This window comes from Quercus robur, chromosome 9 (genome assembly GCF_932294415.1).
Source record: "Quercus robur chromosome 9, dhQueRobu3.1, whole genome shotgun sequence".
In the NCBI taxonomy this organism is placed as follows: Eukaryota; Viridiplantae; Streptophyta; class Magnoliopsida; order Fagales; family Fagaceae; genus Quercus; species Quercus robur.
In genome coordinates, this window is record NC_065542.1 from 56,060,081 (window position 1) to 56,074,562 (window position 14,482).

A 14,482-nucleotide genomic window follows, 5' to 3' on the forward strand; every position below is an offset into this window, starting at 1 on the left:
TTTTGTCAACTTTCAACTTACACGCATATATATTACAATGCATGTGATATAAATAACTATCTACGAAATTTACAAAACAATGTTATTTTAATAAAGATTTCAAATCAACTCTATTTTGAAATTATTTGAGAATTTATCATTTTCTTCATCTTTTTAATATGTATTTTTTTCTAATGATAGTAAAAATTAAAAAAAAATACATTTTTTTTTAATTTTATTGAGTTATGCTAATTGACACATTTGATGTCTCTAAATATGCTCAATGTTTGAATTCACCATCCTTGTTGTCATAACTATCAATTTTTTGAAAGTATATAAACAAAATATGTATGTATTTTTTGTTTTTGTTTTTGAAAACTTGAAATATCTACTAGTTTTAGAATAAATGATTTTATTTTCCATATACATTGAACATGTTGTGCTGCAATCTACTGGTTCTTAGGTGGAGTAACCCTTGCTCATTGGTTTGATCCCCTTGGTAGCTTATCTTTCTTTAAAATAAATAGAAACCATGAAGAAACTAACAGAACAAAACTAACAGAACCAAAAAAAAGAAACTAATAGAACCAAAATAACAATTGAATTTTGGCAATCCAATTCACGATATTAATGAGAATTTTTGTCCATTTCTCTCTCCTCTTTTTTCTTGAATTTTGGCAATACCAAAATATCAAAATTAGGTCAAACTTATTAGTTTGTCTCTCTTCTTTTACTTGTATTTCGATAATACCAATACTGAAATTTGCATCTCTCTTCATTTAGCTAAAAAAAACTTTGCACAGTACACATAAAACCAAACTCTAATTTTTACAATATTTAACCAAGAGAATCAGGTTTTAGTGCTAAAATAACAATATAGCACTTTTCACACATTTAGGCTACGTTTGTTTTGGCGTAAAACCATTTTAGGAAATGATTTTACACCTCACCGTGTGTTTGGTTGCGCATGGAAAATTGAATTTTCCGGAAAAGCATTTCATTTGACCATAAATATTATGGCTTTGACCCGAAAATTCTTTTACATTTCTATTTTCACTTCAAACCATTTCTGGACTCAAACGCGTAGAGAGAGAGAGAGAGAGAGAGAGAGAGAGAGAGAGAGAGAGAGAGAGAGAGAGAGAGAGAGAGAGAGAAAGAAGAGATCACTGGTACTCTCCCTCTCACTGAGCTCCCTCACACCGAGCTCACTCACTCACACCGAGATCGCACCAAGATCGCATCGGCTTGTTCGCACCCACTCAACCTCACCGCCATGCTCCACCACTGCATGTCTCTGATCCACCACCACCATCACCACCCCCCGCCATCATCCAAGCTACCCTCCTCCATGAGCTTCGATCCACATCCAAGCTACCCATCTACCCACATAACCCAATCCCCATTTCGGCAAACCCACACCCACCTTGCCCGATCCACACCCACCCGATCTAGCTACCGCCGTCTTCCGTTGGTACCGATCTCTCTCTTTCCCGATCTGGTCGCCACTGTCCTCCGTTGGTACCGAGATCGCACTTTCCCGATCTATCTCTCACTCTTTCTTCCTCCTCTCACTGAGATATATTGTGAATAAATGGTTTTATTTTGATTTTTGGTTGTGTTAAATGTGTATTTTGAAATTTTTTGTTATAAAATTTGTTTGGAAGCTGAAAAAATGACTGAGAAAATATGAAGCATTTGTAAGAAAATAGTATTTTCAGAATGTTACAAAACACCGAAAATCGTTTTTCAGATTATTTTCCATTGCAGAACCAAACACCCGAATTTCATTTTCTTTATGAAAATTTATTTCCTCCTACATTCATTTTACATTCGAAATTCAATTTACATCTAATCTAACCAAACACAGCCTTAGTGGGAATGCTCTTATCTGTATATATTAAGAGGATTCAGAAAGTTAGTTATTACTTTTTTCCCTGTCAAAAATACCCCTAAATTAATTAACCAACAACTTAAAAATGGGGTTAAAATAGTAAATTGGCAAAAGAAAGGTAGTTATTGGTTTTTTTACAGTCAAAAATACCCCTACCTAAAACTTAAAAAATGGGTTAAAATAGTAAATTGACAAAAATAATAAATTTCTACTTCTACATTGAAATACCTTCCTGCTTCTAATAAATTCCTACTTTTATGTTAATTTAAATTCTTACTTCTACTTTCTAACTCCCTACAAAATAGGATCACTCTTTTGTTAGTTTTAAAACTCCTTTAATCTACAAAACTCACCCCACGTATTCATTTTTTTTTTTTTTTTGTGATTGAAAAAAATAGAAATTCCAAGTTATAATAAATGCATATTATTAAAGGCTAGTAAAACTTGCTTGCATTGGTTTGGAAGAAAAGATAAGATTTGGCACCAAACTCAATAATTAAAGACGAAAAAAATAAGGGGAAGGAAATTGCATTGGATGTGATCTGTCGGTATTTCTGCCAAAACCCAGGCCCCATATAATTTTTTTTAATCTGCGTGCAATGTGGGCCCCTTTTCCTTCTTTGAGAAAATGTTAGAGCCTGTGGGCCTAAATTCTGAAACAATGAACAAAAGGACACAGACATTAAATTCGGTAATTTAATTCCATTTCCATCAAATCCGAAACTCCCTATGGTTCACAGTTTCCCCGTCTCAATTCCAACGGCTACTAAACTGATCACAGAACCAAACCCAACTTTCACACAAAACTCTCTTTTCCTTTCTTTCTTTCTCAGTGACTGTGTGTGTTGAGTTGGGAATTCGAATTCCCCACTGAAATGGTTTTCCCTCTGAGGCTTTTTTGTGCGGTTGCGATTGCGGGGTTCATTTTCGTTGACGGCGGAGGAGTGAAGATCCCGTCGACTCTGGACGGTCCGTTCGAGCCGGTGACGGTGCCGTTCGACCAAAGCTTACGTGGCAACGCCGTGGATTTGCCAGACTCCGATCCCAGGGTTAAGCGCCGAGTCAAAGGCTTCGAGCCTGAACAGATTTCAATCTCGCTCTCCGCACACTACCACTCCGTCTGGATCTCATGGATCACTGGTATATCTATCTCTTTCTCTCATTTCGATAGTTTTTCATCCAAACCAATGCCAAACGAATCTCCTCCAATTCATTACTCACTTTACCTTTGTTTTGTTTTTTTTTTTTTAGCTTTTGCTATTTTTCTTTCTGATTTTACTGATTCTGTAAATATACATATATAGCCAAAAGACATATCATGAATCGTCATTTTTGTCCTTAATTTTTTTTTTTTAATGGGTATTTTTAATTTTTTTTTCTTTTTTAATGGGTGTTCTTAAAGTTTTATTTTTTTGTCATTTTTATGGTTAGCTTTAACGTTTCTGTCATATTGGTGCTTCTGTCCATTGTCTTTACTGTAAAACAACATCGTATCACATAATGAGAATAGTGTTTTGTTTTATAAGCTAAAATGAAAGAATTGTTGAAGTTTCACTTTAGGGATGGAAAAACAATTCACCCAAACTTAAAGTGTGTAATTTAGATTTTAGCTTATGTAATGATAAATTATTATTATTATTAATTTTTTTGTTGGTAAATAGCAAGTTACACATCTTTAACCCTCCGCCTAAAATTTATAATTGAAGGAGTGATGCAGGAAAATTAATAGAAAAATAAAAGAACAAGATAAATTATAATTGAAGGAGGAGTGATGCAGGAAAATTAATAGAAAAATAAAAGAACAAGATAAATTATAATTGAAGGAGGAGTGATGCAGGAAAATTAATAGAAAAATAAAAGAACAAGAAAAAGTAAAGGATAAACCTAAGAATCTGCACTTAGTCGCTTGGAATCAGCACCTAAGACGCCTAGGAATCAGCACCTAAAGTGTTAGGACCCTTAGGAATCAGCACCGCAGCTAACAACTAGAAAAAGATCTAATCTGAATTTTCATTAATCACGTCTATTCTAAAAATACAAATAAACTAGTTTCTTATGTAGAGTTAGAACTGGAAAATAAAGAGATAAAGATAACAACATACCAAAACTAATCCTAACTAAACTCAAATACTAATCCCTATCTAATCTCAAATCTAATCCCTATCCAAATAAAAGTCTACAATTATCCAATTTTCTATAAGATAAATACAAAAATCTGAAAATATAAATTCTAAAATAATTTTAGTTTTGCTCCTACATTAAGGAGCCAGTTGAGCTAGAGCTCATTGGTAATTATAAATTATTATCTTAACACTTCCTACATCATGTGAGGTCCAATCTCCTTTTCATAAGACGGGGATACAATGTTTTGAGTTCAAAATTATTTGCTCTAATATTATAATAAATTATTATTTGTTCCAAAATTATCTGCTCTCCTCAAGTCATGTAAGGTCTAATCTCCCATTTTCAAGACATGAGACGGTGTTCAAACTCAATATCACTTGCTCTAAAATTATAATAAACTGCTATGTATTCTAAAATTTTAAGTTGACAAGAAATGGTAAAATTCAATATAAGACTATGATTGTCTTGGATTTGATGTGTTATGATGGCAATTCTCTAGAATTTTCACTATTGAATCTTTTTTTTTTTTTTTTGCTAGAAAAAAAATAGAAAAAGAAAAGAAAAGGAATGGAATTTTATAAAAGTCTTTATTGGCTCATATGGTTGTAACCTGTAAGTTTCAAGTCTGACTAACTAGAAAACCCTCTCTCTTTTTCTTTTTCCTTTTGTTTTATTTATTTTTATTATCAATTTCTCTTTTATGAATAAAGGCTTAGGGGTGTATAATTGGCTAATGGCTGTAAGTATCTTCAACTATGGAAATGGTTTTATATAAATTTATTTACTTTTTGATAAGTAGTAAAACTTAATAAACAAATTTATTTATTTTTCCATCTGCTCGTAAATAGAAGAAGGTATCTTTTAGTGTGGAAGTTTATTTTTTCAATTTGACTCTTAGGAAATTGTGGCTACCTTAATTTTAATCTTGTTTTGTTGCTGCTTAATTATGGTAATTGATTGTTGGAGTTTGCAGGCGAATCCCAAATTGGTTACAATATAAAGCCATTAGACCCTAAAACTGTTGCGAGTGTAGTTCGTTATGGGATGATAAGACAACCATTAACACATGAAGCCACAGGCTATTCTCTTGTTTACAATCAGCTCTATCCCTTTGAAGGTCTCCAAAATTATACTTCTGGAATTATTCATCATGTTCACCTTACAGGTATATATACTATTTGGTATTACTAACTAACTTGGTTTTTTAATGCTGCTTAATTGAAATGGAAGCTTTTTTTTTTTTTTTGGTAATGTTCAACCGGACACATACCGGGAGATTATGTTTTAATATTTGTTACTTTAGTGTTCATCTTTGATTAAATTATTGTTTTCCTCAAGTAGCTCTCTTTTCAACTATGAAATTTGTAAGGAAACTTATTAGATCAAAATAAAGAGGATAAATTGACATTGTTCTGAACATATTACAAAACGGATCAGTGACAAAAATGTCTACATCTTTACTGTTCATATCTTTTAATAAATTGATGCTTCATAATTTTTTTCAGAAATAAACAACGCATGACTTTTCTGTTGACCAATTCTGAAGTTTCAGTATCTGCTTGCCTGTTCAGTTAACGCCAATATGACACACAAATTCAACTCAACCAAGCCTTAATCCTTATTAAATTGAGGTTGGGTTCATAGAGAAATTATGTAATTTATCTTTCTTTTTGTGGGGGTGGGGGGAGGGGGGGCTGTTCCAAGACTGGATAATTTGAACATTATAAAATCATTAAAAAAATCAATCTCTACACTCTTCAGTAAGTGATCAGAAAATGACTTTAATGGTATTCCTGGCATTTGCTGCAGGGACATTGAACTAGATCTGGTGAAGCAGATTATTAGAATGTTATACCTCAAATTTTTTGACCATCTTGAACTTTTCATGTGTGTTTAATTTGCTTCCTCATTCTGTCCTCGTAGGGTTGAATCCAAACACTCTATACTATTATCGATGTGGAGATCCCTCTAGACAAGCCTGGAGTAAAGTTGACTCCTTCAAGACTATGCCAGTTTCTGGCCCAAGAAACTATCCGGACAGAATAGCAGTTGTTGGAGATCTTGGTCTTACTTACAATACAACTACCACCATTAGTCACTTGATTAGTAATAAACCCAATCTTGTTCTGTTGGTCGGTGATGTTACGTATGCTAATTTATACCTCACAAATGGAACCGGCTCTGACTGTTATTCTTGCTCATTTCCACAAAGTCCCATACATGAGACGTATCAGCCTCGTTGGGATTACTGGGGAAGGTGAAAACTCCGAACTTTTTTTCCTTTCCTTTTTTTCTTTATCCTCCTTTAATTATGTGAATTGGTTACTGTTAACTCCTTTCTGATAAATTCTAGTACTTGTGTCACTATTACACTTACCAAAAAAAGAAAAAAACTTATGTCACTGTCACTGAACATTTCTTTACAGGTTTATGCAGAATTTAGTGTCTAAAGTTCCAATAATGGTGGTAGAAGGGAACCATGAAATAGAAGAACAAGCTAGAGGCCAGACATTTGCAGCTTATAGTTCTCGCTTTGCATTCCCATCTGAAGAAAGTGGATCTTCATCCACATTCTATTATTCTTTTGATGCAGGGGGGATACACTTTGTCATGCTTGGGGCGTATATTGCATACAATAAATCAGGTACTAGGATATTGTTGCCTTAAGATCTTGTATGTATATGTATATCCATCCCTATTGTCAAGGTAAAGATGGATCTTGAGAAAACTAATTAAAAACAATGAAGAACATATAAAAAGATGGAAATCTTTTTAAAAGCTAAACATTGTGAGACTGGTCAAAATTGTGTAATCTCAGGCAGCCATTAATATGGCTTTTACCATTTAGTGGATGTATTATAAAGTAGAACTTTTTTATTAGTGGCAATCGGTGTACGTTTATACTTTAAAATCTAGGTGTTATAAAATGAAATAATGATGTTGAATTCATCTTCATCTACAGGTATAACAGATATATTTTGAGACTAAAGACATGAAACTCGTGTGTCAAATATCATCAATGTAATCGACATATAAGAAAAAGGGGGAGAAAAATGAAAGAAGTGAACTTATATCTAAATGCTATGTAAAACAGAATGGAGAACCTAAAGCAAAAAGGATCTGTAAAATCAGTATTTTTATTGGTGATGCAATCTTCTTCTACTTGTTTAATTATTCCTGTTTTAGGATGTAACTGTAAGTACATGTTTTTTTATTTACTTTCACATTTGTTGTTCCAATATGAAGCAATGCAATCATTTTGCATTACTACCTTTTTCTTTTCAATTTGAGCAGCTTCTCACTATGGTTTGGTGTTTCTTGATAGAGAATCAATACAAGTGGCTAGAGAGAGACTTGGCTAATGTCGACAGATCAAAAACTCCATGGCTGGTAGCCACTTGGCACCCACCTTGGTACAGTTCCTATAAAGCTCATTATAGAGAGGCAGAGTGTATGAGGGTGGCAATGGAAGAGCTGCTTTACTCTTATGGTGTTGACATAGTCTTTAATGGACATGTAAGTGATGATGGCTTTTATTTTATAGTTAAAACATAAAAATTATGTTTAGCCATGCATGTGGATCAGATAGTATTATTATTAATAGGATTTCTAAGGATAACAGCAATGTCCTTTAGAATGGATCTTTTCCATAAATGATTAGAGGTAACCAAAAAGGTATAGTTTGTAATGTTAAAGTGTTACTATGCAGGTGATGAAATAGACTAATTTTTAAACTGGACCACGAAAAACAGTTGGGATGGCTTCATATCTTTTTGGTATCCTAATGTCTTTTAAGTAATTTTGGACCTAGCATTTTGTCATTGGGTCATGACATATGTCTCAAAAACTCGGCAACAAGTGTTAAATTACCAATTCTCCCAAAAGCTTAAGTTATTAGGAGATGATAAATTTAATCATTTAACTAAATAATTCTAACACTCCCGATGAGTACATGGCAAATTCTTTTAAGTATTAGAGAGTTTATGATTTCAACTTAAGTCCAAAGTTCAAGGAGGTTTGGTGGCACTTTTGAAAAGACGGAGATAAACTATAATAGGTTTAACCATAGGGAGGTAATCTATAACTTACCCTTATTATATTGGGATAATCACAGCTCTATCTAAAGAGATTATTTCTAGTGTGCTGAATGTTATTTGCTTAAAGATCTCCAGGTCCATGCTTATGAAAGGTCAAATCGAGTTTATAATTACACATTAGATCCCTGTGGTCCGGTATATATCACAGTTGGAGATGGGGGTAATCGAGAAAAGATGGCAGTTGAACATGCTGATGATCCTGGCCACTGCCCAGAGCCATCAACTACTCCTGATGAGTACATGGGTGGCTTTTGTGCTACAAACTTTACATCTGGCCCAGCAGCTGGCAAGTTCTGTTGGGATCAGCAGCCTGAATACAGTGCCTTAAGAGAAAGTAGCTTTGGCCATGGGATCCTAGAGGTACTCTCTCTCTCTCTCTCTCCTGCACACACACACACACACACACTAAACTTCCCAGTAATTTTTGTATTTCACAAAAAAAAAAAAATATATTTACAATTTATATTATATTACAGGATATACAATCAAATAACCCATGATATTTATGTTCAGAATTTTAGAAGGGGCACTTATTCACGTGTTAAGTTTGATTTAAGATGTTAAATTGTAGATGTTTAATGTGGATGCATATGAATCAGCTGTTTGGGATTGATTGGGTCATGTCAGGTTCGGTTGTAGACTTACTTTGTTGTTGGCACCATTGGCTTGGGAAATATAATTCCGATATTTGGAATTTGGTACCAGGCTTTTTAATGTGGACTATTTGGATTGAATGTAATCGGCGTTCTTTTGAGGATATTGAGAAATCAATGACTCAATTGTTAGATTTGTGCCAGCAGACTCTCTTCAATTGGTCTCGGTGTTGGGGTCTTTCGGATTGTTCTACTATTACTAATTTTCTTTTGTCTCTTAGAATAGAATGTTGATTCCTTTATTTCTTTTTGTCGTTGTGGTTCTTTGTTCACTACCGTTAACTCTTTTTATCTTTTTTTCTCTTCTAGTAATAATATTACTTTCTTACCTATCAAAAAAATAGTTAAATTGTTAGTGCTAGTAGTTCTTTGTTGGCTGTAGCGCATATGGACCTCTAATTTTAAGATAAAGATCACTTCTAGTATATGTACGGTGATTTAATATTTTTGCCTTGGGGGTAAAAAACCATTTTGAACTTGGAAAACAAATAAAGTAAAGGTAACTAAAGTGATGTAAATATATTTGCATTCAAGATAGAAATCTTCTATTGCTTTATTTTTTGCTGGGGTGCGTGTTCCAAAATTATTTGTCTATTCTCAACACTTCTTTAGATTTTTTTTTTTTTTTTGGGTAGAAGACACTTCTTTAGATTGACTTGGAGAATGTGTAAGCTCCTCCTCTCCTCATAGCATATTTAGAGTCACCTGCAGTCTGCAGAAGTACAATCTCAAAAGAGTTTTCAATATGTGTTTTGCAGGTGAAGAATGAAACTTGGGCCTTGTGGACATGGTACCGAAATCAGGACTCTTACGGTAAAGTTGGGGATCAAATCTACATAGTGAGGCAGCCTAATAAGTGCCCTGTTCATCAACAGAGAACTGCACGTTGGTTTGCAGCCTCTTAAACAAACGTGGTAAAACCAGCCTCTAGCCCTTTATGCAGGTAATGGAAGAGCCATGAAGTAATGGGTATAGACGGATAAAAAAGTATAGGATGGGGTGGCATCTTGTCTTTATGACTAGGCCTTCCCCTTATACAATTCACTTGAAAAAATGCTTACTGCATTTCTGTATTGTAAATAGTAAACAAATTACAAGCTGTTGTTATAAACTGTAACTATACGTTAGTCTCCAAATGGTTATTTTTCGAGTAGATAATGCAAGAATCAAGAAGTAATGGAAATTGATGAATAAAAAAGTATAGGATTGGTGGTATCTTGTCTGTGGCCGGGTTGCCCTCTTTTACAAGTAACTTTATTTATTTATTTATAATTTTATAGTTAAAACAATGGTGAATGAATGATTCAAATCCTAGTTCTCATAATAAAAGTGAACATGCTATGTCACTAAACTACAAGACTATTGGCCTTTTACAAGTCTTTTGTTTTATAGAATCTTTGTCAAGTCAATTGAAAGATGTAGTTCACTACATTGCTTTAACTATATGTCAGTGTCCAAATGGTCACCATATTGTAGGACTAGAGGAGGAGAAAAGGGGAAGAAGAATGTTGATTGAAGACTTATTTTGATCCCAATTGGTTGGGATTAAGGTTTTTACTTTTTAGTTTTACTAGTAGGTAACCTGTGCAATTCACTAGAAGTTTGATAATTAAGATAGTTACTATTAGACATTTATTATGATTGTGTTTATGTATGTGACTATATATTCTACCATTAAAAAAAAAATCATGTGATGAGATTCTAATTAAGGGTTTCAATATAGAATGAAATTTAAATTTAATTAAAAAAATATTATATAATTTTTAGATATCAATATGACGAAGCTATTAAAATAATGACGTATAAAATTGTGAGGTCTTAAAAACTTATGTGGCAAAATATTACGAGGTCAACCATATATTATAAATTGGGCAAAATTTAGCTACAATATATATTGAATAAGGCTACAACCTTATTCAATATCTTTTTATTAGAGGTGAATTTTGACAAATCCACCATTAGATAAAATCTTCTTCTTATATTCTCTATACTTGCAAAATTTCTAGAACATTAAAGATCAAGAGCTATGTTATTAATAAATTGTTTAAATTGCAAAATTTTATATTTTAAAATTATGCATAAAATATAAGCTTATAGATCATATAATAAATAATATCTAATTAACACAAAATTTAACATGTGTATTAAGAGCGTAAAGAACATAAAATTCAACAGTTAAATTTTCAAAATATATAGTAATATTTATTTTATTGAGTGAATTTGTAGTCTTAATTTACAACCAATTTTGTAACTAAACTTTGTCGTTAGAGTTTTAATTTTTTATGTTTTCAATGAATCTTTGTTCTCATATTAGGACTAATGCCTATAATGGTTCTTACACGAGGTTTAATACTAAAAGGCCTATAAACCTTATATATTAGAAAAGCAACCTACGTCCCTTGAGCTATTATACCAAATACCAAATGTGCCTTTGTCACTAAGCAACCTCTCGTACAAATTGTCTCAAAAATCAAGTTACTTTTTTAAGACAGGATTTAGGGTTAATGCCTATAATTTTTTTTCCTTCTTCAACAAATATAATAGCAACCTTCTGTTTTGTAGATTGTCATACCAAATTGGAAATTGGAAAAAAGGGGTAACAACAAGAAATGTTTATTGGTCACTAAGCTATCTTGCTTTTGGAGTTCAAGCGATAATTATCAGTAATGACAATTTTTGTGGTATCTCATATTTGCGGTTTAAACATTACCTCTTTCTTTTCCATTATTGTTGTGGGAACATGTGGAAACTGGTGGATCCATCCGTTTGCATATCAAAATCAAAATTGTCATCTATATTCATAGGAATGAAGCTATTATGGGAACATGTTGAAACTTGTTAATCCATTCATTTGCACATCAAAATTAGGGATGACAAACTTGGGAAAGACAAAAATGTGATTGGTCCTACTCTACCTGAATCTCCCTATCATGTTCTGTCCTGTGTTGAGTTTCTTGCCCTGAAATATATATATATATATATAGATATATATATAATTAATATAATTTCATCTTTTTTTTTTATATATATATATATATATATATACATATTCTATTTGTTATTTATTTATTTTTTACATATTTTACTACCATCCCTCAAAAGTCAAAAACACTTATATCTTCCTCTCTCTTTTAAGCAGTCTTTAACAACTGTACATTTGAAACCAAATTAATCATGACAAAATACCTCTAACCCACCCTGACCCCAATTTCTGCCCTGAAGAGGGAACAGGGCAAATATGGACTCCCATGATTTAATAAATAAATCATCCATCCTTCTTATTGTTTCTGTTAATGACAAAATTTTCCAGAATTGTTCCTGGTTGAACAAATCCAGCAAATTAATACTAAAAAAAAAAAAAAAACGCCAAATTCAAGGACATATCATCATTGATCAACAAGAAGAGGCATCATAAATAAAACAAAAAACCAGAAATAAGCTTTATAGGTTTTAGCTTACAATTGAATTGTGAACCATGACTTTCCAAACAAGAGGCCACTTACAAATACTAAGTAACAATGTATTCTGAGACTTCCTCCTAAAATTGTGATAACACTCATATTTTACTTTTAAAATGAAATATCTAAAAAGAGATTTAAAAAATTCATGATCAAAATAAGCTTTTATCCTTGCTACAATGCCCATAAACGAAGTGCTTTGTTTCAGATCAATTCCTCGCTGCAATTGCTTCAAAATGCGAACTTTGGTCTCATTTCACCCAAAAAAAAAAAAAAAAAAAAAATGGAAGAGGGAAGTTCTATATATCCAAGAACAAAATGCATTTACAAAGAGATGATAATCACTAAAATATTGAGTTGGAACCAGAGATCATTTATCACATGAAAACCAAACCTCACTCTTTTTTTGTCATTGAAATTAATGACTCAATTCTAAAAATAAAAAATAAAATTAAAAAAAACAAAGCAATTTTATCTTCAATGACGATCATATCACACTATGATACAATTGTGAGAACCCAAATTATAAGGGAATTAAAAAATGTCAAGGATTTCCAAGATGAAACGGTTGCAGAGAGGGCAATTTCCCCTACTCACCATAAGCTCCCTTGAACACAACCTGCAAAACGTGTGTCCGCACGGTATAAAAGCCGAGCCTTTGTGCCTTACCATGCACACGCAGCACTTGTACTCTCCTCTTTTGCTTCCGCTTCCGTTCTCTTCTTCCGCCTCTTCTTCCTTTCCTTTTCCTTCGTTTCTCTCGTTCTCCTCCCCTTCCTCCTCCTCTTCCTCCTCCTCCTCGTCATCGTCCATGTTGTAGTCCATCAAATCCATCAACGACATTCTCACCGGCGGCTCCGCCGTCGTCGACGAAGTGTTGAGCTGCTCTTGCCTCTCCCTCTCCGCCGCTTCCTGCGCCGCCACCGCTTCTCTCGCCGATAAAGCTCTCTCCTCCGCTAGCACCACCGACAGCCGCCGCGTCGGCGTGTGAGGCGCGATTTCGGAGTCTCCTTCTTCCTCGTCGGAGGAGGAGGAGGAAGAGGACGAGGAGGAGGAGATTTCGGTGTTCCTGTGGTGCGGGGTGCCGACGAACCGCGTAGCGTTGTGGCGCGTGGCTTGCGGTACGAAACTCGTAGACTCGGAGTCGGGGAACTGAGTTGACTCGGCGGGAATCAGGTCTCCGGGACTGTACCGAGTGGAGTTCCGGCGCAAGATCTGCGGCGGCGGCGGCGGCCTAGACAAATCTTCGGAGGACTGAGTCAACTCGGCCGAGCTACGGAAGCGGACCGAGTTACGGCGCGAAAGCGAACCCTGCTGTTGGATAGGGATATCAGAGGCAGGGATAGGAACAGAGGAGGTCCAAGCAGCCCCGGCACGCTTCAAACGGAGCTTGTCTTTGAAGGTTTTCCACGATTTCTTATCTCTGCTATTATTCGTATTGATATTGAGCCCCTTGTATGCCGACCTCGCAGCATTCGGATCCTGCTCCCGGATCACATCCAGCAGGGTCCGATTACTGTGCCGAACCTGAGGCTGAGGTTCCGCCGCCGCCGCCGCCGCCGCCGAAGAAGGTTGCTTATCCGTGGTGCACAGAATGTCGCAGAGAGTCGATCCGGAACTGGACTCTCTGTTCACGGCGCCTTCTACAGCAGACATCTGATCCCACAATGTAAGTCTCCTCCTCCTATCACTGTTTCTTTCACCTCCTTCCATATTACAACACCACCACCACCACAAACAAATATATCAGAGAGAGAGAGACAAACTCATGGAAAATGGATCTCAAATTTCTATCAGAGAGAGAGAGAGAGCATAGCAAATAGCAATAGCAATAGCAATATAAACATAGGATACCGTTGCTTACGTTACGTTGTGTGTGTGGGAATGTGAATGTGATGGATGGATAATTTTGTTTTTATTTTTTATATATTTTTAAGTTTTGATGAAAGTGAGGGTCAGATCTGATATTCGGTGCAGGCTTCAATTACTTTAAATTTGGTATAACTGTAAAAGAATGGTTGGTATCACAATGAGAGAGACAAAGGTGGAATTAATAAATGAGAGTCAAAAAGAGAGAGAGAAAAGAGATACCTAAAGTAAAAAAAATTGATGCAGTGCAGATCTGTATTCTGTAAATAAGAACTTTCTCCCTTTTGTTGTCTGTGTGATCTGCATCTGTATGCTTTTTTGTTTTGTTTTCTATCAAAATCTTTATGTCTATGGTGTGACTTTCTCTTTTCTTAAAGGAATGAAAGAAAGAAATATAAGTTGAGAAATAAT

The 14,482-nt window shown here is 34.5% G+C and overlaps 2 protein-coding genes across 6 annotated transcripts; one reads left to right on the plus strand and one right to left on the minus strand.

Moving 5' to 3' along the window:
* Positions 1-2,562: 2,562 nt before the first annotated feature.
* LOC126699195 (purple acid phosphatase 15) lies at positions 2,563-9,959 on the plus strand. Of its 3 annotated transcripts, XM_050396863.1 has the most exons (7): positions 2,564-3,010; positions 4,968-5,159; positions 5,918-6,251; positions 6,421-6,638; positions 7,320-7,510; positions 8,167-8,451; positions 9,503-9,959. In XM_050396863.1, the coding sequence occupies exons 1-7, from the start codon at positions 2,746-2,748 to the stop codon at positions 9,647-9,649; spliced, it is 1,632 nt and encodes a 543-aa protein (XP_050252820.1). In that variant the 5' UTR covers positions 2,564-2,745; the 3' UTR covers positions 9,650-9,959. The 3 variants fall into 3 exon arrangements, with proteins under 3 accessions (XP_050252821.1, XP_050252822.1, XP_050252820.1); XM_050396864.1 differs by lacking the exon at positions 8,167-8,451 and having other exon boundaries at positions 2,563-3,010; XM_050396865.1 differs by lacking the exon at positions 9,503-9,959 and having other exon boundaries at positions 2,563-3,010; positions 8,159-8,351.
* A 2,520-nt stretch (positions 9,960-12,479) lies between these two features.
* LOC126699196 (E3 ubiquitin-protein ligase complex slx8-rfp subunit slx8-like) lies at positions 12,480-14,482 on the minus strand. 3 transcript variants are annotated; one of them, XM_050396867.1, is made up of 2 exons: positions 14,294-14,482; positions 12,480-13,908 (listed from the first exon to the last, which is right to left on the minus strand). In XM_050396867.1, exon 2 carries the CDS (start codon positions 13,856-13,858, stop codon positions 12,737-12,739), a length of 1,122 nt encoding a protein of 373 aa, XP_050252824.1. In that variant the 5' UTR covers positions 13,859-13,908; positions 14,294-14,482; the 3' UTR covers positions 12,480-12,736. The 3 variants fall into 3 exon arrangements, with proteins under 3 accessions (XP_050252824.1, XP_050252825.1, XP_050252823.1); XM_050396868.1 differs by lacking the exon at positions 14,294-14,482 and adding an exon at positions 14,067-14,267; XM_050396866.1 differs by lacking the exon at positions 14,294-14,482 and having other exon boundaries at positions 12,480-14,050.

Bases quoted from the DNA above. Each gene is read 5' to 3' on its own strand.
- LOC126699195 (XM_050396863.1), top strand. From the start codon at position 2,746: ATGGTTTTCCCTCTGAGGCTTTTTTGTGCGGTTGCGATTGCGGGGTTC. The intron at 3,011-4,967 runs GTATATCTATCT...TGGAGTTTGCAG, and splicing joins CTGGATCTCATGGATCACTG to GCGAATCCCAAATTGGTTAC. The intron at 6,639-7,319 runs GTACTAGGATAT...GTTTCTTGATAG, and splicing joins TATTGCATACAATAAATCAG to AGAATCAATACAAGTGGCTA.
- LOC126699196 (XM_050396866.1), bottom strand. From the start codon at position 13,915: ATGGAAGGAGGTGAAAGAAACAGTGATAGGAGGAGGAGACTTACATTG.